This window comes from Puma concolor, chromosome B3 (genome assembly GCF_028749965.1).
Source record: "Puma concolor isolate L17-30 chromosome B3, mPumCon1.1.hap2, whole genome shotgun sequence".
NCBI classification, from domain to species: domain Eukaryota; kingdom Metazoa; phylum Chordata; class Mammalia; order Carnivora; family Felidae; genus Puma; species Puma concolor.
In genome coordinates, this window is record NC_141672.1 from 95745176 (window position 1) to 95772807 (window position 27632).

General features: G+C 39.1%; 1 protein-coding gene across 3 annotated transcripts in view; it reads right to left on the bottom strand.

Moving 5' to 3' along the window:
- Positions 1-12028: 12028 nt before the first annotated feature.
- The window catches only part of LOC147580219 (uncharacterized), a 93652-nt gene continuing 78048 nt past the window's right edge, over positions 12029-27632 (bottom strand). Inside the window, exons 4-5 of one of the 3 annotated variants that reach the window (XM_086710679.1) lie at positions 16116-16189; positions 12029-12207 (exon numbers count right to left, since the gene is read on the bottom strand). In XM_086710679.1, coding sequence (XP_086566805.1) covers positions 12199-12207; positions 16116-16189 — 83 coding nt within the window. In that variant the 3' untranslated portion in view covers positions 12029-12198. Of the gene's footprint in view, positions 12208-14924; positions 16190-27632 lie in introns of those variants that run through there. The other 2 variants (XM_086710674.1, XM_086710676.1) reach the window with 2 other exon arrangements.

Below are 27632 nucleotides of genomic sequence, written 5' to 3' on the forward strand. Positions count from 1 at the left end.
AAAGATTCTTGTGTGATGACTACTGGAAAGGCTGTTAAAAGTTATTTGGCATATACTTCTGTAACACATGAATCTCCCTGCAAGTCTTATGTATGATAAAGAGTACCAAGATAGGGGTGCCTGGGTGGCTCAGTAGGTTAGGCATCCAACTTCAGCCCAGGTCATGATCTCACGGTTCATGATTTAAGCCCCACATTGGACTCTGTGCTGACAGTGCAGAGCCTTGAGCCTGCTTCAGATTCTGTGTCTCCCTCTCTCTCTGCCCCTCCCCTGCTTGCACTCTGTCTCTCTGTCTCCCCAAAATAAATAAATATTTTTAAAAAATGTTTAAAGAGTACCAGGGTAAGTTTCAGTCATTATTTTTCTTCCATAAATAAAACTATGTATAAAAATCCAATTACAGAAAACAAGTATCATTAGATTACAGATCATTTTGATTTCTAAATATACTTAGTTAATGGAATTTTTTCCCAATGATAACAGATAGAATGTTGTAGGTTGTTGGAACTTATGTTTTCTTCTAAGAGTTTTATAGTTTAGGGTCTTATATTTAAGCCTTTATTAAAAATTTTTCATTTTATTTATTTGACAGACAGAGAGAGGGAGTGAGTAGGGGAGGGGGGGAGAGAGAGAGAGAGAGAGAGAGAGAGAGAGAGAGAGAGAGAGAGAGAGAGAGAGAGAATCTTAAGCAGGCTCCATGCTCAGCATGAAGCCCAACATGGGACTGAATCCTGTGACCCTGGGATCATGACCTGAGCCGAAATCAAGAGTTGAACACTCAACTCTTGAGCCACCCAGGTGGCCCAAGTCTTTAAATCATTTTGAATTGATTGTAGGGTTATCACTCTTTCAGTGGGAGTAATGATTACCAGCTCAGTCTCAGTAATTATTTTGTCCACAGATTAAAAAGCTGCTTAGAGTTTCCTGGTATTCCTTTTCTGTAGAAACTACCTGGCTTTGGTTACATGCTTTCCTTCTCTAATACCTGTTTATGAGGCATTTCTCCTTGAGGAGAATATGTCACTTGAATTCTTCCTAGTTTAAAAGAGGGAACTGGGAGTAGATAGGTGAGCCATCAGCTATAGTTTCATCACTAGATATTCTGTTCACCTGTTCACATATATTTATTACTGTTATTGACAGAATTTCTCCCCATTGGACTTATGTCAATCAGTCAAACATAGTTGCCACTTCCTACATGAGAGGTGAATTTAAATATTAACTTGGCTTCTTAGGGCAGAAGAGTATTCAGTAGATGGAAATATTAGGAGAAAGAATTTCATAAAGCCCACAGCTATGGAGCAGCATGTGACTCAAGGTGGTAGAACAAAATTTCAAGCTCTGGTCACTTCTCTTAGGAAATCTCTGTAAACTCTCAACAAGGAAACTTCTTGAATGCAACACCATGCAAAATTTATTTTTTTTCCAATATATGAAGTTTATTGTCAAATTGGTTTCCATACAACACCCAGTGCTCATCCCAAAAGGTGCCCTCCTCAATACCCATCACCCACCCTCCCCTCCCTCCCACCCCCCCATCAACCCTCAGTTTGTTCTAAGTTTTTAAGAGTCTCTTATGCTTTGGCTCTCTCCCACTCTAACCTCCTTTTTTTTTTTTTTCCCTTCCCCTCCCCCATGGGTTTCTGTTAAGTTTCTCAGGATCCACCTAAGAGTGAAAACATATGGTATCTGTCTTTCTCTGTATGGCTTGTTTCACTTAGCATAACACTCTCCAGTTCCATCCATGTTGCTACAAAGGACCATATTTCATTCTTTCTCATTGCAAAGTTTAATAATAATGTCTTATAAACTATTATTATTTGAAAGCTCACATTTACACCTGAGGGTTTTTTTGCATGCGTTATATAATTTAATTAATTTGAGGCAATTTATTACTTTCATTATGTAGACAAGGAAGTATAGAGGTCAAATTTTTCATGTGAAATATCCCACAAGATATGGAGCAGGTTGGGATTTAAACCCAAGCCAGATAGGATTCTGGAAAGATAGTGGAGTAGGAAGCACCCAGAATCTGTAAATCGGATTCCCATTTGTATCATATAGGTGCTCAGTAAACATTTGCTTAATTAAGAACTTTTCTTGGTAATTAAGAAATGTGTGTTGTGGTTTTGAATATTTTTAGGTTCAACTAAGTTACATCGGAAGTGTCTTCTAAGGCTTAAACAAAAACTAGTCTTTGGATCTAATTTAAAAAAATCAGTTCTTTGGGGAGCCTGCGTGGCTCCGTCCGTTAAGCGTCTGACCTCGGCTCAGGTCATGATCTCATACTCCGTGAGTTCAAGCCCCGTGTTGGGCTCTGTGCTGACAGCTCAGAGCCTGGAGCCTGCTTTGGATTCTGTGTTTCCCTGTCTCTCGGCCCCTCCCCTGCTCATGCTCTGTCTCTCTCAGTCTCTCAATAATAAATAAATGTTTAAAAAATTTAAAAAAAAGCAGTTATTTTAATTGGCTTAGAAAACCTGAAGGTCTCCTCACTGGTTATAGGAGAAAGAAATTTTTTTTTTTTTTTAAATATGCATTTTCTAGCAGCTTTTTTTTTTTTTCCAACTTTTATTTATTTTTGGGACAGAGAGAGACAGAGCATGAACGGGGGAGGGGCAGAGAGAGAGGGAGACACAGAATCGGAAACAGGCTCCAGGCTCTGAGCCATCAGCCCAGAGCCTGACGCGGGGCTCGAACTCACGGACCGCGAGATCGTGACCTGGCTGAAGTCGGACGCTTAACCGACTGCGCCACCCAGGCGCCCCTAGGATTTTTGACGAAGAGTGTAATTCAGGAAACTAGATTGAGCTATTATGTGCTAGATGAATAAGGAAAATTTGTAGTCATAAACCAGTGCTTTGCTTTCTCCAGTTCAATTATGACAACAATTCATAAAAATAGATTAACATCTTAAATCATTATTTTATGAATCTGATTTGGCAGGAATGTTACATTCATAACAATGTGCAGGCTAACCCTCTTGAGTTTTCTGCTGAAAATATAAAGTATATAATTATATTTTCTTGTTAACAAGCCTTGACAGTATTAAGCTTTCCCCTTCTTTTCCATGTTTTTCATTAACCTACACCTGGTATTCTGTGTCAGGTGTACATGCCAGAGATCGCAATGATAGGACCATGTGATATTGCCAGGCCAGTCTGGGCATTAGTGTGGGACCCAGTCAGCAACTACAGCTGGTCATTTCCAGCCACTCATATCAGCTGACATGGGAACATCAATTTAAAAGAGGCTGGTGACCCACTGTCACGAGATACAGACTTAAGGCCATGAGTTAAAAATTCAATAACAAAAGAGAAGAGCACAGGAAACAGAGAAGAGTGAGAAAAGTATTTTACAATTTACAGATAAAAGAGCACTATATATTCTTCAACTTAAGTTTTTATTTAAGTATAATATACAGGCCGCAGAGTGCACATATTGTAAGTATACGCCTTGATGAGCATTCACAAACTCCACACACCTGTGTATCCACAACATGATCAGAAACTGAGCATTACTCACTCCTCAAAAGTCCCTCTTGGGTTTCTTTCCAGCGACCATTTGCTCCCAAGAGTAACTGCATTCTGATTTCTTTTTTCCCTCAGCGTTATTGAGATATAATTGACATATAACATTGTGTAGATTTGAGGTTTGCAATGTGATGACTCAAAATACATATATATAGTGAAATGATTACAATGATAAGGTTATAGTTATTGTGTGTGTGTGTGTGTGTGTGTGTGTGTGTGTGTGTGTGTGTGGTGAGATCATTTAAGATTTACTCTCTGATCAACTTTCACGTATAAAATACAGTATTGTTAACTATGGTCACCATGCTGTACATTAGATCCCCCAAACGTATTCATTTTATAAATAGAAGTTGTACCCTTTGACCCTCATCTCCCCATTTCCTCCATTTCCCAGCCCCTGGCAACCACCATTCTATTGTTTCTGTGAGGTCAGCTTTTTTAGATTACACGTTTAACTGAATTCATAGAGTATTTGTCTTTCTCTGACTTTTTTCACTTAGCATGAATGTCTTCAAGTTTTTATCCATGTTCTCCATGGCAAGATTTTCTTCTTTATTATGGCTGAAAAATGTTCCATTGTATATATGTGTATATACTTACGCATTTCCTTTATCCATTCGTTTATTGACAGGTACTTACGTTGTTTCCATGTCTTGGCTATTGTGAATAGGGCTGCACTGAACATGGGAGTGATTTCATTTCCTTCAGGTATACCAAGAAGTGGGATTGTTGTTTTCCACAATGGCTGTACCACTTTTTATTCCCAACAAGAGTACACAAGAGTTCTCCTTTATCTGCATCCTTGCCAACATCTATTTTTTCCTGTTGTTAATTTTAGCCATTCTGACAGGTGTGAAGTAGTATCTCATCATGGTTTTGATTTGTATTTCCCTGACGATGAGTGATGTTGAGCATCTTTTCATGTGTCTGTTAGCCATCTGGATGTCTTCTTTGGAAAAATGTCTATTCATGTCTCCTGCCCATTTGTTCACTGGATTATTTGTTTTTTAGGGTGTTGAATTGATAAGTTCTTTATAAATTTTGGATTTTGGATACTAGCCCTTTATCAAATATGTCATTTGGTAGTATCTCCCATTCCCAACAATTTTGTTGATTGTTTCCTTGCTGTGCAGAAGCTTTTTATCTTGGTGAAGTCCCAATAGTTCATGTTTGCTTTTGTTTCCTTTGCCTCCAGTGATGTGTCTAGTAAGAAGTTGCTACTGCCAAGGTCAAAGAGGTTGCTGCTTGTTGTCACCTCTAGGATTTTGATGGTTTTCTGTCTCACATTTAGGTCTTTAATCCATTTTGGATTTATTTTCATGTATGGTGTAAGAAAGTGGTCAAGTTTCATTCTTCTGCATGTCATTGTCCAGTTTTCCCAACACCATTTGTTGAAGAGACTGTCTTTTTTCCATTGGATATTCTTTCCTGCTTTGTCACAGATGAGTTGTGGGTCCATTTCTGGGTTTTCTATTCTGTTCCATTGATCTATGTGTCTGTTTTTGTGCCAGTACCATACTGTCTTGATAACTACACCTTTGTAATACAGCTTGAAGTCCGGAATCATGATGCCTCCAGTTTTGTTTTTCTTTTTCAGGATTGCTTTGGTTATTCAGGGTCTTTTGTGGCTCCATACAAATTTTAGGATTGTTTGTTCTAGCTCTGTGAAAAATGCTGTTGGTATTTTGTTAGGGATTGCACTGAATGTGTAGACTGCAGTGCGAGTATAAACATTTTAATAATGTTTTTCCAATCCATGAGCAATAGATTTCCATTTCTTTGTGTCATCTTCAATTTCTTTAGTTTTCAGAGTAGACATGTTTTACCTCTCTGGTTAGGTTTATTCCTAACTATCTTATGGTTTTTGGTGCAATCAGCATTGATTCTCTCATTTCTTTTTCTGCTCCATTATTGGTGTATAGAAATGCAACAGATTTCTATATGTTGATTTTATATCCTGCGACCTTGCTGAATTCATGCATTGATTCTGGCAATATTTTGTTGGAGTCTTTCGGATTTTCTATATAGAGTATCATGTCACCTGCAAATAGTGAAAATTTGACTTCTTCCTTGCCGATTTGGATGCCTTTTATTTCTTTTTATTGTTTGATTGCTGAGGCTAGGATTTCCAGTACTATGTTAAATAGTAATGGTGTGAGTGGATATCTCTGTCTTATTCCTGACCATAGAAAAAAAAGCTCTTAGTTGTTCCCCATTGAAGATGATGTTAGCTGTGGGCCTTTCGTATCTGACCTTTATTATGATTTGGTATGTTCCATCTGTACCTGCTTAGTTGAAAGTCTTTATCAAGAATAGCTTCTATATTTTGTCAAATGTTTTTTCTGCATCTATTGAGAGGTTCATATGGTTCTTATCCTTTCTTTTATTAATGTGATATATCACATTGATTGATTTGTGAATATTGAACCACCCCTCTAGTCCAGGAATAAATTCCACTTGATCATGGTGAATCATTCATTTAATGTACTCTTGTATTTGATTTGCTAGTATCTTGTTGAGAATTTTTGCATCCGTGTTCATCAGGGATATTGTTCTTTTTAGTGGGGTCTTTGTCTGGTTTTGGAATGAAGGTAATGCTGGCCAGTAAAACATTGTTTTAAACAGTGAAAAACATGGCCTGAACTCATTCCCTGAGTCTCAAGTCTTATCCTTTCCCTGATCTCACTGAAAGTTCTAGTCACTCCTGGTCTTTGAGCATTCTGGAACCTGTTTGCCACCACCTATGCCTTATTCTGGGTAATAACCATTCCTCTGGGCCTCAGTTCGGATGGCACTTCTTTCAGAAACCATCCCCCTTCCCCTAAACTACTATCCTTCTGCATTTCCCATTTACTTGCATGTGTCCCCAGGAGACTGTGGGCAGAGGCTGTGTCTTACTATGTATACGATCCCCAGTGTGAACCCAGGTTTGGTTGAAGATATTTATCTTTTTACAAATTAATAAATAATCCAGTGATAGACATTCATCATTGTAAGACCTAGTGAATTTTTGTAGACACAGAACATGATCTGGTTATTATATAATTTCTCCTCAGTTTTAATAAATACAGAAATTGAATGTGAACATTTTCAAAAGGAAAATGTTTCTTTTCAAACATCATTGTTGAAACGTAGCCTTCTACACATCTTGCTGTTTCAGTGGTATTTTATATTTGTTGCATTAGAGAAATAGGACCATTGTTAAGCGAGGTTCCACATGTCTTCAGTGTGTCCCCATCTCCATGTCCTCTGGGAAAAGAGGGAAAAGCAGGTGTGCTGAAGGGTCTCAGGAGTTTTCCCACCTGAGTCTGTCTACCTTTGTTTAGATAATAGGCTGGTTTCTCCATCTCCTCTGGCCCAAGGCTGCTCTTTAGGTCTGGAGGGACTAACCTGAGTTGGAAGATGGATGTGGACTGGGCTAAGTTGATGATAAGAAGCACTTAGGGTATTAGTTTAAAAATATAAATTCTCCATTGCCATCCCAGATCCTCTTAATCAGAATCCCCAGAGGAGGGGATTATCTAGGCTTTAGCCTGGTTAAGTTTTAAGAGCCCCAGGTGATTGTTATCAAGAGCAAAGCGTGGGAAATGCTGTTTGGGAATTTTGAAGTGTCTTAGGAGCTGGGACTTGTAAAGTTGGTGGTGTGCTGGAGCTGTGTTGAAATGAGAGCTGATTGTACATATCTCTTCCCAACTCCATGTTTGGTAACTTCTTGTTGATAGCTTGAAATTTGTCACGATAGGAATATTTATACCACAAATTTTGGCGAATGCTACAAATCAGGGCATTCCTTATCCTCCAGAGAGGTGGTTGTTAAAAATTTATGAGCACACCACCAACTACAGAAGTGAACCAAACAAATGAAAATCCTTTCCTTCATGGAACTCACATTCTAACGGGGAAGATAGACATAAAAAGTAAGTGAATTATGTTAGAAGTATATTAGAAGAGGATAAACACTCAAGAGGCAAAATTGGGGAAAGAAAGGAGGATGTGTGTCTGGGGTGAGCATTGCAATTCTTAATAAAGTGGTCAGGAAAAGTCTCACTGAGAACATAATATTTTTGAACATTAATTTGAAAGAGAGGAGGGAGTAACCCATGCAGGTAGCTAAGAGAAGAACGGTCTGGGCAGAGAAAATGGTAAGTGCAAAGGCCCTGGGTCAGGGATGCTGCAAGGGGGCCACTAGAGCTGGAGCCAAGTGAGGGAGGGGTAGAGAAGTGGGAGCGGAGATCCTCAAGGTAACGGGTGAAGGTGGGGAGGGGTGGCAGACCAGATCATGAAAAGACCTAGAAGGACTCTGTGAAGAATTGAGAGAATAGGGCCAAATTGCAGTTTTTTACACAGTTAAAAATATAAAGGCATCAAATATTACCTTGCTAGATTCTTTGCTGAAGTTAAAGGTAACTTCCCAATTGCTTTCTTTACACTGGTTTAACTTCTAGACTTGAGTTGGTAGCACTAGCCACGGGTAACTATTTGAATTTACATTAATTTTCACATCAGGGAAATGAAAATCAAAACCACAATGAGATCTTACAGCTGTCAGAGTGGCTAACATCAACAACACAAGAAACAAGTGTTGGCAAGGATGCGGAGAAAAAGGAATCCTTGTGTATTGTTGGTGAGAATGTAAATTGGTGCAGCCACTGTGGAAAATAGAATTAAGAGTCCTTAAACAATTATAAATAGAAATATCCTATGATCCAATAATTCCAGTACTGGGTATTTACCTAAAGAAAGTGAAAACATTAATTCAAAAAGATACATGCGCCCCTATGTTTATTGCAGCATTATTTACAACAGGCAAGATATGGAAGCAGCCTGAGTTCATCAAGAGGAAGTCCATTAATAAGAAAGATGTGGTATATATATATTATGGAGTATTACACAGCCATAAAAAGGATGAAATTGTGCCATTTGTCACAACATGGATAGACCTAGAGGGTACTATACTAAGTGAAATAGGTCAGATTGGGAAAGCCAGCTACCACAAGATTTCACTCATATGTGGAATTAAAAAAAAAGAAACATACAAAAGCAAAATCAAAACTGCAAATACAGAGAATAAACTGATGGTTGCCAGAAGAGAGAGTGGTACAGAGATGGGCAAAATGGGTGAAGGAGAGTGGGACATACAGGCTTACAGTTATAGAATGAATAAGACATGGGAATAAAAGGCACAGCCAACTTCAGAAGTCCAAAATATAGTCCAAAATATGGTAATAGTATTGTATGGTGACACATGATAGCTATACTTGTGGTAAGCATAGCCTAATGGATAAACTTGTCAAATCACTATGTTGTACACCTGAAACTAATGTAACATTGTGTATCAACCACTCAAATAAAAAAATGTTTTAGGGGCACCTGGGTGGCTCAGTTGGTTAAGCATCCGACTTTGGCTCAGGTCATGATCTCGTGGTTCATGAGTTCAAGTCCCACATTGGGCTCTGTGCTGACCTCTGAGAGCCTGGAGCCTGCTTCAGATTCTGTGTCTCCTTCTCTCCCTACCTCTCCTCTGCTCACACTCTTTCTCTCTCTCTCAAAAATAAATAAACAGTAAAAAAAAAAAGTTTTAAAAATTAAATTTGAATAAAATTAATTTAAATTATGAAAATAAAACTAAAAATTCAGTTCTTCAGTTGTAATGGCTATATTTCAAGTGTTCAATACCCACATGTGACCAATAGCTACCATGTTGGGCAGCACAGATATAGGACATTCCCATCATTGCAGAAGGTTCTACTGGATAGAGCTGCTCTAAGCAGCAAATCTTGACGGGGTTAGTATAGGCTGGGCTCTGATTCGTAGCCTTTTTGTGGATGGTGCGTTTGCCTTAGCAGAACTTTTGGCAAGAACACCTTGGTACAGGCATTCTGGAGCCATTTGACTTCTGTTCAGATTGTAAGTTTCTATTTCAGGACCTTATGTCTGAAAGTAGCTTTAGGTAAAACCTGCAATCTTCTCCAGAGACGCCCTTCAGTTCATTTATATATTCATAAAACGTGAATGGTCACTGGCTATTACCTTGCTTGTATAACCTGTTGTTGTGAAAAGCAAGGATGGGGTTGATGCAAATTACTGGTCAAAAATGCACCAAATTATAGCCTGGAGACTTTATTTATTTATTTATTTATTTTGTGGTTGTTTTCAGTACTAAGGATTCACAACAAATAGTGATTAAATCTGAGATAGAAATTGCTCAGAGTCAAGAAATGCAAAACAATCCCTTACTCTTTTCTGTGAGAAAGGATGCTTTGTAGGGTTAACTCAGGGTTCTTCACCCAATCCTTCCCTAATGCTCCCACTCTGTGTGGAGTAAGGAAGGGGCCATCAAAACGTGGTCTGACTTGGGACTTTTCTCTCACTGGTTCTGTGTGGTGAAGGGAAAGCCATCTCTGAACATTATAAAACTGGCTTATACTGTGAGTTTCTAAGCTGGGTTACTTAGAGCAGGATGCTTCATGAGCATTCTTTACATCCTGCTAGTGATGGGATCTTTGGGGGAACATGTGTACCCTGAGCTTGGCTGAGCATAGATCTCTTGAGCTGAGGAAACTTGGCACCTGTGTTTCCTTAGGTATTTCTCCAGATGGAGTCTGGGTCTTTTTGGCCAGGGGCATCCTTACACCTCTCCAGCTCCCTTCATCTAGTATTCTTTTCCCTCTTCGCTCAGCCAAATTTAGTGCAGAGTTCTACAGACTGGTGTTTCTCTCCCTCCAAACTTGCCCTCTGGGAAGAATCTGAACAGTTTATTTATGTTAAAATATAAATGACTTAGTGATTACTTTTCCCAGAAATAATTTTATGGAAACTGAGACAATCCCCTTGTTGGTATAAGTCAAAGGAATAAAGCTCTAATTATGGAAATTCAGATATTGGCTAAGCATCTTTCTAGTGCCTCTGAGGCAACATCATGTTTACAGTTAGAGTATACATATATCCAGTTTGCCTGGGACATTCTTGGTTTCCACCTATTGCTCTTGCGTATTTACTAACAGTGTTCCCTTTCACTCTCAAAACATCTGGATGATGAATTAAACAGTCACCTTATTTGTGGCTCTTTCTCTGCCTAAAGCCTGGAGAATAGCCGCAAGGCAGAACCTTCTCAAACTTACTTCCTAGAGTTAGCTTCCCCTAATAATTTCTATGCCTTTCCCTCCCTTTTCAAATTTCATTCTCAAATTGGAAAGTACTACAAGACAAATGATAGTACCTGGCATATTATTTTTTTTTTCAGCAGTTGGTTAAATAATGTAATAAATCTTGGTTCTTGAATAAAATCCTAAAGGTGCACATCTTTCCACTATCAATTTAATAGTCCTGATTTCAAATATTTCCCTTTATGTCTTTATGTTTGTGTAGGGGAACATACTTCCTCTAATGCTTTATTGCATTATTTCCTCACATTGGCATTTTGATTGGGTTGATTCCACTTTTTATTTCTAGAGCTACAGTGACTTTGGTCACAGATTTTTGTCCAAAGGGCATGCAATTAGAATGTTATGATCCTGCCTTTGGGCTCTACATCTTATCTGAGATAAGAGCCTGGAGTTCATTCCCAACTAGACTAGCCTAAAGGCAAACTAGAACACCAATAAGTAGCAGTGGGCTATGCCTGCATGCATATAAATGGCATTTTAAGAAGATAGCATAAAGCTACAAAGTCATAATATTACTTTAGAGAGAGACTGGGGCTATAAGAAGCACACCATGCAAGCACTTACATTTTTAGCTGTTCTAAATTCTCTATTGGTTATTATGAAAGTATATGTATATTCATTTGGATTTTTACATCAAGGAGATATTTTAATAGTTCTCTTTGCTTGTGCAGCTGTTTCCCTTAAATATATTGGTATACATCTTACAACTTACTTTTATAAAAAGCCAGGGCAAAAGGAATTTGTCTTGACATTTTGCTTAGCACTCAGATCACAGAATTTCTAAACTCAAGCATGATGAAAGAATTTTCATAATTTTGCCCCTGTAACCCTTTGGTTCCAATTGGTTAGAAATTAACCTATTTAATGTCCTCTGGAGCAAAGGGTTAAATCCTAGCATCAAGGTTAATTTAAAACAACAGTCAGCCTCCTGTGCAAACATTCTCTTCCACTTAAGGACACGCTCATTTTTTTTTTTCCATTCCAAATGCTAGTTTACAATTCAGTGAGCTAGTTTTCTATTTATAGCGTCTTTGCCTTAAATGTTTTTGCCTTCCTGATATCTCTTAAATATCAGGAGTTATTTCTTAAACACAAAAAAACATATCTACCTTTGCACCAAAAATACCCAAGAAAATTATCTATAAAATTATCTATAGCAGTAATAGCCATGACAATATGAAAACAATATATTAGTACGAATGAGGAGATATTAACAGGCTGCCTCTTTCCATTAGCTGAAGAACTTAGACACAGAAATAGTAACTGAGTAAAAATAAAAATGAACATGTATAATCTCCTGAAGGGAATGAAGAATACATTCTAACTAGACGGAAAGATGATATTCTAGTTTACTAATTAAAACCTCTTAGATTTATGGTTGTAGTTCGAAAGAGACATGATGGTTGTGGACCAGGAAGGTGGATTAGTCAGGAAAGCTGGCTTGGATCTGTCTTCAGGCCTGGGCTCTGACTCGGCTTCGTAGGCCCTGGGACTTTCTTTTGTCAGGACATCTACAGGAAGTCACAAGAAAACAAATGAACAAACGAAATCTCCATGTATTCATTTTTAGCTTTTAAAAATTTGTGTCTATATATGTATACTGTATAGATAAATATATGCCTGTATATATACTTGCCTGCATGTGCTGATTTTTTTGTTGGCATCTTAGGTGCAGAAAGTTGAGTTAATGCCATTCTTCAGTGACTGGCATATTATCATTATTGATCCCTCTTTATATATCCATCCACCCATCCATCAATCCATCCATCCATCCATCCATCCATTCCTTTTGATCATCATACTCTACTCCCATTCCCCTATCCTCATAGATACTTTAATATATTTTATGTGTATCTTTTTTACTTGAATGTGTTAGCAACTTGTGTATTACTTTATGTGCTTGTATTTTTAGTTCACATCAATAGTATTGCATTCTGTCTTTTGTCATTAAGTACTATGTTTTGAAGATCTGTTCTTATTCTTATATGGTATGTATAATCCATTGCCTCCAACCTATTCACTTTGTCAGGATTGGCAACCCACATTACCTTCAACTCCCCAGCAATATAAACAATGCTCCAGTGAACACCCTTTTCCATCTTCCTGAGAGACGAGTCTAATTGATATAAACTGATACTCATTGTCTTTTTGAAATTTTGTTTAAAAATTTTCTCCCAAATGGGAGAGCCAGTTTTCCCAACATCACCTAAACATATAGTGATTTGTGGTTCCACTTTCATTGCATAATAAGTTTCCATTTGTACATGGGTGTGTCTCTGAGTTCTTCTCTCTGTCCAAATGCTTATTTCCAGTGAGCAAAATAATTTCCAGTGAGTTATTGTTTCCCAGAGAAATAGTAACTTGTGTAGATTCACCAGGGAACCACCCCCTCTTCTGATTACGTAGCAGATCAAATGATAAATCAGAAAGTTTTCTGGTGAGCATGGAGTCAAGATAGATCATTTTTAAGGGATATTTTAATGTGTGCATCTAATCTATCTGAAAATCTCTGCCTCATAGAAGAATAGTTGTCTGCTGAGCAGCATCTTTGTAACTAGGCAATGCTTATTTGGTTCTTCACATCTATGCTCCAAACAGATCTGCTCCCTTTTTTTTCAATACCACATTTGTTCTTCAGGCTGGCTGGTACAAGTCATCAGAATTGAGCATGTTTTAGAATAATCACATTCTACGCTTGCCTTCTGAGATGACTCCAAGTCACTTCAGCTATACTTAATTAAACAGATGAAAGGTAGTATAGCTTTAGGACACAGATGAGTTTGCATCCTGGTTATACCATTTCTTAGCAGACACTGCATAATGCCTACCTATCCGATTTTTTTACTGCAATTTCCCCACTTCCACTCTCACCCACTCCCATGTCTTCCTTGCCCCATTTTTGAAGCTGGCAGCATGTCCAGTCTCGGGAAATTAATTGTGTTTGTAGCCACATGCAGATGTGACACTTGGTGCGGCATTGGACACCCTGTGACCATGACAAAATGGCTTAAGATGAAAAAATCAGCTTATTTATGATGGCACATCAGAAGGATGGAAGGAGTTTGTGTTCTGAAGGATACCATAGAGCTGCTGAATCAATCCTGGAACTGCCTACTTCCAAACCTCTTGTTAAGTAAACAGTAAATGTGCTTGCGGATAAACACTTGCTACTCAAATGTGGTAGCAAGACCAGCACTGGCATCACTTCATTGCTTATTAAAAATTAAGAAACACCCCCACCCCCAAACTACTGAATTAGAATTATTAGTTTAACAAGATCCCAGATAATTCTTAAAAAAATTTTTTTAAATGTTTATTTATTTTTTACAGAGACAGAGCACGAGCAGGGGAGGGGCAGAGAGAGAGGGAGACACAGAACCTGAAGCAGGCTCCAGGCTCTGAGCTGTCAGCGCAGAGCCCAACGCGGGGCTCGAACTCATAGACAGCGAGATCATGACCTGAGCCCAAGTCAGACGCTCAACCGATTGAGCCACCCAGGTGCCCTGATCCCAGATAATTCTTATGCATATTAAATTTTGAGAAGCACTGATATAAGCCATTCCTCACAAATGTGTATTTCTTGCAGCTGAATTCATCCTGATTGACACACTGTGACATTGTCCACGTTACCTAAAGCATCTAAACCTCGGTTTCCTTATCCATAAAATAGGAGTGATAATCAATGTCTGGCATATACTTAGCACTCAATGTTAGCTATCTTTACTGGAGTCTGCAAACATCCTTACGGTAGGTAGTAAAGTATGATTGCAAATGCAATGCTCTGCCCTTCCAGGATGGAAACTGGGTGTTTCCAGGACATCTGTGGGGTGAGGCTTTTATTGTCACTGTTGCTGCCAGGAGTATAGGACAGACTATTCTAGCAGCTACTTTCCTGAGAACTGACAATTGACAATTTGTACCTACAAGCAGCAGGTTTGATTTATTTTTTAACTTCCTTAAGCTCAATAATAGAAGTCATTGTTTAGAAATGACTAGGTCTGTTTGGCTGGACAGTAAAGATATAGGCTGGCTAAGGAAAGCAAAGCATATTAGGAAGGAGTGAAGGACAAAAGAGATTAAAGAAGGAAGACAGTTTAAAAGCTTGTATATGTGCAGTAGGACAACTGGTGGGGACTTTTGTAAGCTTGCATGTTGAGTCATCAAATGGTAAGCTGAGGTCCTGGTAGGCTTGATTTAGAACAATAAAATAATGTGTACATGCCAAGCATGCACTAAAATGCAGTGTATTTATATCTTATAGAAATACAAGGCATGAATACAAACGATTAATGTATTTGTGATACTCTACAATTAAAACACGTTTGTCACAAAAAGCATCACTAAAATTTTAAATGTCAATAGAAAAGCAAAATACCTTGATGACCTCTGAACTGCGCTGTCTCAGAACTTCTCTGTGAGGCCCTACTCCTTACTTTAGGCTGGAGAGAAAGGTCAAGAGGACACCTGGCTCCAGACCCAGCCATATCAGGGGGTGAAAGGTAGGCATGGGCCCAACTGAAAGTAAAGGCTCTGACACCCCAAAGCTCAAAGGGGCCTCAGTGAAACACAGGAAAAATGGACATAGTTGAACTAAATACTTGGTCTGCCAACTAGGGCACCAGGTTACAATACGGTTTCCCAGCATGACTGGGGAAGGCAGGGTGTAAAGAAGGTAGATAAGACACAAGATCCCAAACAGGCAGAAAACTGGCTTTTCCTGCTTACCATGGTTAATCAGTGTGGAATGGCCTCTGGAGGAGGGTTTATAGCTCTGGTGCAGGACCCAGCAAAAGCAAAGCAAGGTCTATTCCTGGAATATAAAACTAAAAACTCTAAAAGCAGGACAAAGCTTTACAAAAAGCACCGGAACTCAGGCTAGGTAGCAGTGCCCATCACTAGAACTAGAACAGGGAGCCTCATGTGCATAAGGAACTGCAACTCCTTAGTTCCCTCGTGGACAGCACTGGCCAAGTCCCAGGTTAGGTCTGTGTCATGGAGGAAATGGTGGGAAACAGAGAAGTCCCGTGGTCAGCACTACAAGAGTACCTGCTGCTTTAGGCCCTTACCATTTGGGTGGGCCAAGCTGTGTAAGTGCTTTTTATCCCAGCCCTTGGATGGGTGAATATAAGGCTTTGAGTGTGATTAAGAATCCAAATTCAATGGCTGAACACAATAATTTCTTATTCGTGTCACAGTCCAACATGAATTGTTTGGGATCAGGTCGGTGGATGTTTACACAGTCATTCAGGCGATTCAGGCTCCAAGCATTTCCTATCTTGTGGCTCTAGTATCTTCTCAGGCCTTGAGATCCTTCACTGATTCCTCTGCATCCAATTGAAGGGACTGAAAGAGTGAGGGAGAAGCTAAGTCCAGTATTTTATGGGCTAGGCCTGGAGGTAGGTCCATCATTTCTGCCTACTTTCCATTGGTGAGAACTAGTCACGAAGCTCATCCTAGCTGCAAGCAGACTGATAAACGTTTTCCAGAAGTATGCTGTGAAGAGAACACAAATAGTGATGAATAGGTAGCCAGTCCGCCACAAGAGAAGGAGGCAGAGGCTGCAGCAGGAATCAGTTTTATAGGAAGTAGGTTAAAATAGTTTCTCTTTTAAAAAGTTAATTTATTTATGGGAAATGGCAAGAAATAATAATTGGTTCATTAGTTGATTGGTTTATTGCTCTATTCACCTGATCAATAAAGAGTTTATTGAGGATTGAGTGTGCTGGGCACATCAAGAGGAATTTATTTAACACATATTAGTGGAGTGCTACTATTGCCAAACAGTGTTCTAGGTGGTAGGTCTAGAACTGCAAACAAAATTAGTCAATGCCGCTGACTTCCAGTGACCTCAAATTAGTGGGAGATATAGACATGGATGCTAAAAAAAAACCCATAGTGGAAGATGGTAAGTATTATAATAGAGAGGTACTATGGAGCCCAGAGGAAAATGCATCTGAATTTAGCTGGGGTGGTAGTGGCCTGGGAATAATAATATAGCTACTATTTGTTGAGTTTTTTCCCAGGTGCTAAACCCAGTAAAGTTATTATTCTCATTTTACAGATTAGGAAATGCAAGCAGTGAAGAGTTAAATAACTTCCCCAAACTTGCTTAGCTTATGAGATGGAACCCAAATTTGAACCTGAGACTAGCAAATTCCGAAACCCATACTCTTTCCTTTATATGCCATCCTGTGTTGACATAAGACATAAGGGCTGGTTCTTAGAGTAGAGGTAGGAGTTGGATTGATGATAAGGTGCAAAGGCCTTTTAGGTGTTGTGAACAAGTGTGTGCAAAAGCATGAGTAGTAAAAGAGCATGTTGCATTGAGGAAACTGTTGTGAACTAGGACAGACTAAACTAAGTTGTAACAAATACCCCCCAAATCTCAGTGGCTCAACACAACAAAAATTGACTTCTCACTTACACACTGTTCCAGGCAGGTCGACCGTGGGTTTTGCTTTACATAGTCACTTAGGGACCTATGAGGCCATTCAAGGCAGAGTAGAGAATGTAGAGTAGAAAATGTAGAGAATCAGGCATCAACTTTTTTCTGCCTCAGCCTAGAAGTGACACACATCAATTCCCCTCTTAGGACACTGACCAGAGCTAGTCACATGGCTCCAACCAACTGCTATCAGCTAGTCAGGGTGTGGGAGAAAAATGAAGTAGTGTGTGGGTATTACTGTCTGATGCATCTTGCATCTACTTACAAAAAATTTTTTTAACTTATTTTAAGTGGAGGTAGAATGCATCAAAATAAAAAATTCTGACTCCTGATCTAAACCTTGGTGACTGGTCTGATTTTAATTTGTCTCAGATAAATTCTCACTGGAGGATTTCTGGAAAGTATAGATCAGTTCTAGGCTGAACCAAGATTTGAATCTCTCTGAGCTTTTAGAGAGGATCAAACTTTCAGACAAAACTTTAGGTAGGTCTGGAACTGAACCACTATGTTCCATGGAACATAGATTAACTTGGACTGGGCCAACACTTGGGCCAGATAAAAGTGTGTTAAATGATAAATTCAGGATATTTTATATAACTTAACTGAGACTTTTCTCATGATATTATTGTGTGAGAAACAAGCTTTAAAATGAAAATAGAAATGATTTTTGATTTTATGTGTTTACAAATCTCTCAGTAGGCTGTTTAATGGTAAACAATTGGAAAAAATGCAAGTAATTCCATAACCATAGGTCCTTAATAACATGGTAAGGTAATATATTTTGAGAGTCTACATTCCAAAATTTTGCATATAACTTTTAGTGTTAGAAGGGTGAAGGGTTCGGCAAGAGGTTGAAGAGATGAACAAATAGATTATTTGTATTAAAATCTTTTACTAGTCTTGTGATTAATCCCTCAGGAGTTTTTAAAGTGGTGTGCTTTCTTTATTCCAAGTTTCTATCAAAGTTTGTATCTTAATCTTATTTTAAAAACAACAAAGCAACAAAGAACCCAGAAATGGACCCACAAATGTATGGCCAACTAATCTTTGACAAAGCAGGAAAGAATATCCAATGGAATGAAGACAGTGTCTTCAGAAAGTGGTGCTGGGAAAACTGGACAGCGACATGCAGAAGAATGAACCTGGACCACTTTCTTACACCATACACAAAAATAAACTCAAAATGGATGAAAGACCTCAATGTAAGAAAGGAAGCCATCAAAATCCTCGAGGAGAAAGCAGGCAAAAGCCTCTTTGATCTTGGCCGCAGCAACTTCTTACTCAACACATCTCCAGAGGCAAGGGAAACAAAAGCAAAACTGAATTACTGGGACCTCATAAAAATAAAAAGCTTCTGCACAACAAAGGAAACAATCAGGAAAACTAAAAGACAACCGACAGAATGGGAGAAGATATTTGCAAATGACATATTGGATAAAGGGTTAGTATCCAAAATCTATTAAGAACTTATCAAACTCAACACCCAAAAAACAAATAATCTGGTGAAGAAATGGGCAAAGGACATGAATAGACACTTTTCCAAGGAAGACATCCAGATGGCCAACCGATACATGAAAAAATGCTCCACATCACTCATCATCAGGGAAATACAAATCAAAACCACAATGAGATACCACCTGACACCTGTCAGAATGGCTAACATGAACAATTCAGGCAACAACAGATGTTGGTGAGGATGCGGAGAAAGAGGATCTCTTTTGCGTTGTTAGTGGGAATCCAAGCTGGTGCAGCCACTCTGGAAACAGTATGGAGGCTCCTCAAAAAACTAAAAATAAAACTACCCTATGACCCAGCAATTGCACTACTAGGCATTTAGCCACGGGATACAGGTGTGCTGTTTTGAAGGGACACATGCACCCCCATGTTTATAGCAGAACTATCAACAATAGCCAAAGTATGGAAAGAGCCCAAATGTCCCTCGATGGATGAATGGATAAAGAAGATGTGGTATATATATATACAATGGAGTATTACTCGGCAATCAAAAAGAATGAAATCTTGCCATTTGCAACTATGTGGATGGAACTGGAGGGTATTATGCTAAGTGAAATTAGTCAGAGAAAGACAAAAATCATAAGACGTCACTCATATGAGGACTTTAGGAGACAAAACAGATGAACATAAGGGAAGGGAAACAAAAATAATATGAAAACGGGGAGGGGGACAAAACAGAAGAGACTCATAAATATGGAGAACAAACTGAGGGTTGCTGGAGGGGTTGTGGGAGGGGGGATGGGCTAAATGGGTAAGGTGCATTAAGGAATCTACTCCTGAAATCATTGTTTCATTATATGCTAACTAATTAGGATGTAAATTTAAAAAAATAAAAAATAAAATTAAAAAAATAAATAAAAAATAAAAACAACAAAGCAACGAAATGATTCTTAGGCACTCACCATTGATCAGTACTATTTTTTTTATTAATTTTTTTTAATGTTTATTTATTCTTGAGAAACAGACACAGCATGATCAGGGGAGGGGCACAGAGAGAGACACACACAGAATCTGAAGCAGGGGCTACCAGCACAGAGCCCAACGCAGGGCTCAGACTCACAAACTGCAAGATCATGACCTGAGCTGAAGTCAGACACTTAATCAATTGAGCCACCTACCTAGGCGTCCCATGATCAGTACTATTATACTCTTGTTTTATAGACAAGTAAGCAGATCTCTGAAAAGTTAAATAACCTAGCCAAAACATCAGGCTGGAGTTCAAACCCAGGATGACTGACCAGAGTTCATAGCTTTTTTCAGGTTTACTTATTCAGTAGACAAGGTGAGAGCAAGCAGCAGGATAATTGACAAGAGGGTGAATGAAAATTATTCTTTATCTAATATTTAAATCTGGGCCATCAAGCAAAATTTTCAAGGAAACATTCTTTATTTTCCTGATCTGCTCATGCAATAAATGTTCTTGCTACACACCCCTGGGGAATTCTTTTTTTTTTTTTTTTTAATTCCCTGAACCACTGCAAGAGTGGGTGGGCTGGACACATTAACAAGTCATAACATGAAATCAGCTGTGACAGCCCTTTCTGTGTCCTGTCATCAGCTTCCCAAGTGTCAGAGAGGTGGCTCAATCTGTACTGCAAGTTTGTGTTGACACCAACCAGAGAAAAAATAGTGTACTGGGAATACACTGTGCCAACCATTTCAAGACAAAATGATCTTAATTTCTTTTTAATAACATAATTATCCCAATTAGACTAAATGTTTATAACGGGAAGTTCACTCAGTAGTGGTGAACAGATTTTTTTTTAAAGACTTTATTTTTTAGAATAGTTTTAGGTTCACCACAAAATTGAGTGGAAAGTACAGAGAGTTTCCATATACCCCCCGCCCTAATGCATGCATACCCTCCCCCATAAACAACATTCCCCACTATTGTGGTACATTTGTTAGGATTGGTGAACCTACATTGATAAATCATTATCACTCAAAGAATAGACTTTTTTTTAACTTGAAAGACTAGTTGTCTAATTCCAAATGACCCAGCCAGACAACTGATATATTCATTGTGAACATTCAGACTAAGTATTATCAAAAGTAGCCTTTGTTAGAAGTACATATTTCTAGAATGATATTCAGAGAGTTTCTGAAGATTTTAATAAGGTTTTTCTCTCAATGGGAATAGCTTTATGTTTTTGTGGGTCCCCCTCACCCCATCCCTGGTTATTTCTCACTGGAAGCTTAATAATCCATAGGGGCAGGAAAGGATATATTGGCAGTTTGCCCCAAAAATAAGGTCTATGCGCAGACTGACTCTAGCCCTGACTAGCCTTAAGCCATTCTCATTGTCATAAAGTAATCAGAGTGGGAAAAAGCACTCTCATTTCTCCTCCAAAACAATTTGGAAAAGAAGAATTTTGAAATCCATTTTGGAACCAGCGGAAAATGTGTTAGCAACAATAACATGAGTAGTTAATATTTATTGATTAAATAGAATTTCTACTATGTGCTAGACACTATGCTAAGCCCTTTGTATATGTTGTTTCATTTAACCCTCATAAGCATCCTATGAGATAGGTATTATTATTATTCCCATTTTACAAATGGATAGAAGCTAACCATGCAGAAGGGCATATCACACTGCTAAATTGCAGGGCTGAGATTTAATTTCAAGTGTATTAGAGTAGGGTAACTGGCTTAATAATCCCCCAATTCATAGTGAAGTAACAAAATAAAATTTGTTCCTTTCTGGGGCAAAGTGCAGGATTGATGGTCCTCATCAGGTGGCTCTCTTAGGCAACTCACCTGTAAGCCGGGTCTCATGTACCCATGCCCCTTCCATTTTGTGGCTTGAGCATGTTGTAGCCTCAAGACCTCCCATCATCAACCAGCCTGATCGAGTGATGGAAAAAGACCATGGAAAACTGAATAGAATGTTTTATGGCTACACCTGGAAGTAGTGACATCCCTGCTGTCCACATTCCATAGGCTGTCACATAGTTCAACCCCGATGCAACGGAATCTGGGAGATGTGGTTTAGCTCCATGTTCCAGAAGAAGAGGCAGCCTGCATATTGGTGAACCCAAAAAATCTCTCCACAGCAGATTTGTCTGACTTAGGACTGTAACCACTAGACTCTGCTGTAACTCTACTCTCCTTCCCTAATCTTTGACCAGAGGTAAACTATGAAGTCTGATACTTAATACCACATGACATAAATCCGTTTGGGAGTTTAAAGACAATAAGAAGTGGTATAGTGCAGCCATTGTGAGTCTAGGAACCAACTCTAAACCTGATGACCTACTTATACTAGGTGACCTTGGGCAAGTTTCTGAATCTCTGCTTTTCCTCATCTATAAATTGAAAAATAATAATATTTTCCTTTGCATGTCTCACAGATTCCTATGAGGGTCAAGGAAATATTTTATGTAAAAAAAATTATAAAAAGTATAGTGATTTACAAAATGTCTGAGGTTGTTGGTATTATTATTATTACTCCTTAAGTGCTAATATAATTGATATAGATAATAATCACTATATAATATTGGAGACAAGGAAACCACTGGGAGTAGGGCTGGTCATGGAATGCTTTGTGGGAGAGGTGGAATTTGAAACCTGGAAGAATGAATAATATTTACACAGTAAGAGAAATAGGGAGAGGGATTCAAAGCAGGGAGTATTGGACTATCAATCAAGTAGAGGCTGGAAGGAGCAGTCTGCTTGCGAAACACTGAGAAAACTGCTTTTCCTTGAAGGCTTCTGAGGTTGATGTGGGCAGGGCAGTGTTCAGGCTGCTGTCAACTCTGTCTCCCTTAAGCCATATGTTGAGACATTTCTCTGTGGGCCATGCACATCTCTGCATATCTTGCAAGTTAAGCACTGATTGAATTTTGTTCCCAACTACCTTGTCAAAAATATTTGATAGTGATACTGTGTCCCTCTGGAGCAAAGGGCAGGCATGTTGATTGCCCACTATAAAAGATTCAAAGGAGATAGCAGCCACCTCCAACACAGCATCATGACTGCTTTCAGATTGCCCAAGAAACCCAACATTGTCCAAAAAGAAGACCAAAAAGTTCATCTGGCACCATCAGACTAATATGTCAAAATTAAGCATAACTAGCAGAAACCCAGAGGCAGCGACAACAGGGTACAGAAAAGATTCAAGTGCCAGATATTGATGCCCAACATTGGTTATGGCAGTAACAAGTAGATGAAGCAAATGCCTAGTGGTTTCTGGAAGTTTCTGGTCTACAATCTCCAAAAGTTAGAAGTGCTGCTGATATGCAACAAATCTTACTGTGCTGAGATTGCTTACAGAGTTTCCTCTAAGAACCACAAAGCCATCCTGGAAAGAGCAACCCAGCGGGCCATGAGTCACCAATCCCAATGCCAGGCTACACAGTGCAGAAAATAAATTGACAGTTCCTGTGCAAGTTTTATTTGTTTTAAATAAAACCATAAAACTCTGCACAGGAAAACAAAGATTCAATTTCTTGACACTCAGAGTTCTTCATGTACAGGTGTTAACTGGCCCTATTCACATTGCCTTGTAGAAACTAAGTTTGGGGGAACTGGCTTTAAAAAATGCAGATACCGTAGCTACTAATATTGCTGTCAGTAATAAACTATTTTTGTCTCTGACCCAGGAGTCTAATACCTTCTACCATCCATGAAACTGTGACAAGCTAACTTGTTAACTTGCAAGTGGGGTAAAACTCAGACCCTCTGATATTCTCGATAGAACCTCTCCCTAGAAGGGATTTCACTGAATAACACTACATGACAGGTGGGGTACTAAGTGCTAGGGATACCAAACCAAAGTCACAGTTATTGCCTTCAAGGAGCCTCCGATGTCCAGATTGGGGACTTACTGAGTTTGGTACTAGTAGAATTTCAGCATGACTAAATCACTAAGCTGGTGAACATGCACGAAGGAAGATCAAACTCAGACTAAAAAAACCGTAGCCACAATTGTGATTATAGCACAACAGGGTAGAAACCATATGGTGTTTGGTTCCCTGAGAATAGGCAAATTGTCTACAAATGGCAAGACCTGAGAAACACAGAGGTACATGGAGACTTTAAAAAGGCTTCAGGGGCACCTGAGTGGCTTAGTCATTTAAGCGACTGACTTCTGCTCAGGTTATGATCTCGCAATTCCTGAGCTTGAACTCCACATCGGGCTCTGCACTGACAACTCAGAGCCCGAGTCTGCTTTGAATTCTTGTGTCTTCCTCTCTCTCTCTCTCTCTGCTTCTCTCTCTCTCTCTCAAAAATTAATCAACATTAAAAAAAAAAAAGCTTTAAAACAGTACCCTTCAGTGCTCAGTCTGCTAAGAAAGATGGCTTTAGATAAACTTGTTCTTTCTATAACTCTTGAATACAGTGTCCTGAAGGGTGACTGTAGGAGCATCATTTTCTGGCCCAGAGAGCAATGAGTATGCCTGGTAAGCAATGAGTATGTTGGTAAGTCAGATTTCTAACCCTGGGATTGCATCTAGAATAGGAGAGAAGGCAGGTACTATGTTAAATGTGGGCATGGCCAATGAACAAAACTATACTCTGAAGACAGGAAAGTCACATATAGATGGAAAAGGATCTAGAACCTTAAGGCTGTGGTCTATGAAGCAGAATTGGATTCACATTCAGGGCCCAAGAAACTCTTAATTTTTAATAGATAGGGGCTCTGTCAGAAAATTGGATGAGGACTTATGACAATCAGGAAGTGAAAAAACTTAGCACATGAGGTACACTGTAGTCTAGGTCTGGCAGACAGTGCTAACAGTGCTAAAACAATTTAGTAAATCAACAGGGTATTCTAGGCTTATCTGATAAATTACATACAAATAGGTGCTACATACAAAAATGGTGTTTGGGAAAACTGAGTACCTGACAGTGACACTTAATATGTAACAACACAGGGGCGCCTGGGTGGCTCAGTTGGTTAAGCGTCCGACTTTGGCTCAGGTCATGATCTCACAGTTCATGAGTTCGAGCCCCACGTCGGGCTCTATGCTGACAGTTCAGAGCCTGGAGCCTGCTTCCGATTCTGTGTCTCCCTCTCTCTCTGCCCCTCCCCTGCTCACGGTCTGTCTCTCTCTGTCTCTCAATAATAAATAAACATTAAAAAATATGTAACAGCATAAAACCAGGTACTTTATACATATGGCAGGCATGAGTTTGGTCCTTGCACAGAGAGCAAGAATCCACTCATTCAACATGTGTATAGGGATAAAGCAGTGAATGAGACAGACAACATCCCTGTCCTATTTTATTCTAAATGAAGTTAAATCTAGCTCTGAGCCACTTTGGTCAAAGGAGATGAGAAATCCAGAATTTGTCATGTTTATTTCGGGGGGGGGGATTCATTAGGGGTATCTTGTACTTTCTCCAGGTCTTACACACTCCAAAATATTATGAGACAGGCCCTCTGGTCTTCAGACTGCATTAGCTACCACTCCTGGGTAACTGTCATCCAAATCCTTATGGTCCTAGGCCACACCTAAAAGTTATATGGCCTAGAACAAGAGTACAAATAGAGGTTCGTATGCCATATATTAAATATTTTAAAGTTATAAATCAAGCTGAAAAACTATTAAATAGACTAGATTCTATCATTCTATCTTGATAAATATAATTTCGTAACAAGCTGGAAAGCCTGCTTTAAATTAAGAAATTGTGGACTTCTTGAAGTTCTGAATGTGGCAATGTAGGAAAGGTGGCTCCTGGTCCTACCTGTGGCTTGCCCTCTTTCTTTTCACACCCCAGCACTGTCCTGCCCAATAAGGGAACTTGCACAAATGTGTGTATATTGTCCAGCTTGTACATACAAATTCTGTTTGCCAATCCCCACTTCTGACAAAAGGTCACATTTTAACTTTCCCTCAAGTGAGGGTGTACACACAGGTGCACAGCTGTCTTCAGGAAGATGGACCCTGGAAAGATACTGGTGCAGAACTTGGAAGCAGTTCAGAGTAATTTGGGTTGGGAATTCTGGGCTCTCATGTATGTAAAGCATGGCCTAAAAGAGTGAGGTGTGGGCTCTGGGTGTGCATGCCCTTTGTAGACCTCTTGCCCCATAAGGAGGGATGCAGCCAATGGAAGGCCAAAGCAGGGACCTCTAAAATGTTGGAGGCAGCATGGGAGCTTGTCTCACCCAGGTGTACAGGTGATACTGTCCATGTGGTTGGGTGATTCCACTAATTTTAAGCAAGGCTTGGGCCAGGGATCTAAAATTGAGACACTTGAAGTATAGGTCACCCATCTTGTTCCCTGAGATGCAGCACACTACTAAGTCAGCCATCATTATAAGAGGCCACGGCTCCAACTACTGTGTGGAAGTAAGGCACATGTCCTTGAATCTCTTGAAACCTATAAACCTATCCCCCTAAACATAGAAATATGTTTCCCAAATAGCTTTCTCTTTAGTTTTTGCCTTCTTCTTATTCTCCCAACTCTTGGTGTCTCCTGCCATCTGGAACAATATAGCTATATCATCTCCAACACTGTTGTGTTCTGAGCATCAAGCAACTTTTAATTTTGGCCTTACAACATTAAAGCCATTAGACACTCCCTGAGGCAGACTTGGCTACTTTCCTTGGATGGGGGAAGCAAAAATACCTACTGCTACCAGAACAAGATATAGATTAACACCTCAAATAGTTGCCCCACCAACGATAGGTATTATTTATGGAGATATAGTGGGTTTGCTTCCAGATGACTACAATAAAGCAAATACTGCAATACAACAAGTCAAATGAATTTTTTTTGGTTTCTCAATGTATATAAAGTTATGTTTATACTACACTGTAGTCTCTTAAGTCTGCAATAGCATAATGTCTAAAACCCAATGTACATCCTTAGTTAAAGAATACTTTATTGCAGGGCACCTGGGTGGTTCAGTCAGTTAAGTGTCTGACTCTTGATTTTGGCTTAAGTCATGATCTCATGGTTTGTGGGATCAAGCCCTGTGTTGGGCTCCATGCTGACTGAGCCTGCTTGGGATTCTCTCTCTCCCTCTCTCTCTGCCCTCCCCCTGCTCATGAGGGCTCTCTCAAAATAAATAAATAAATAAAAATTTTTTAAAAAGAATACTTTATTGCTAAAAAATGCCAACCCTCATCTGAGCTTTCAGCAAGTTGTAAAATTTTGCTGGTGGAGGGTCTTGTTTCGATGTTGATGGCTGCTGACTGCTCAGGATGGTAGTTGCTGAAGATTCTGGTAATTTCGTAAAATATGACAACAGTGAAGTTGCTGTATCTATTGACTCTTCCTTTCATGAACATTTTCTCTATAGCATGTGATGCTGTTTGATAGCATTTCACTGACAGTGAAGTATTTTCAAAATTGGAATCAATCCTCTCAAAGTCTGTTGCTGCTTTATCAACTAAGTTTATCTAATATTCTGAATCCTTTGTTATCATTTTAACAATCTTCATAGTATGCTCACCGGGAATAGATTCCATCTCAAGAAACCACTTTCTTTGCTCAGCCATAAGAAGCAACTCCTCATCCATTCCTCTTTTATCATGAGATTGCATCTTCAGGCTCCACTTCTAATTCCAGTTTTCTTGCTCTTTCTACCACATCTGCAGTTACTGCCTTCACTGAAGTCTTGAACTTCTCAAAGTCATCCATGAAGGCTGAAATTAGCTTCTTCCAAACTCCTGTTAATGTCAATATTTTGACCTCTTACCATGCATCACAAATGTTCTTATTGGCATCTAGAGTGGTGAATCCTTTCCAGAAGATTTTCAATTTATTTTGCCCAGATCAATCAGAGGAATCACTACCTATGGCAGCTATGGACTTATGAAATGTATTTCTTAAATAATAAGATTTGAAAGTTGAAATTGTTCCTTCGTCCATGGGCTGCAGAACGGATGTTGTTTTGGCAGGCATGAAAACAACACTAGTTGTACATCTCAGTCAGAACTTGGGTGACCACATGCATTGTCAATGAGCAGTAATATTTTGAAAAGAATCTTTTTTTCAGAGTAATAGTCTCAACAGTGGGCT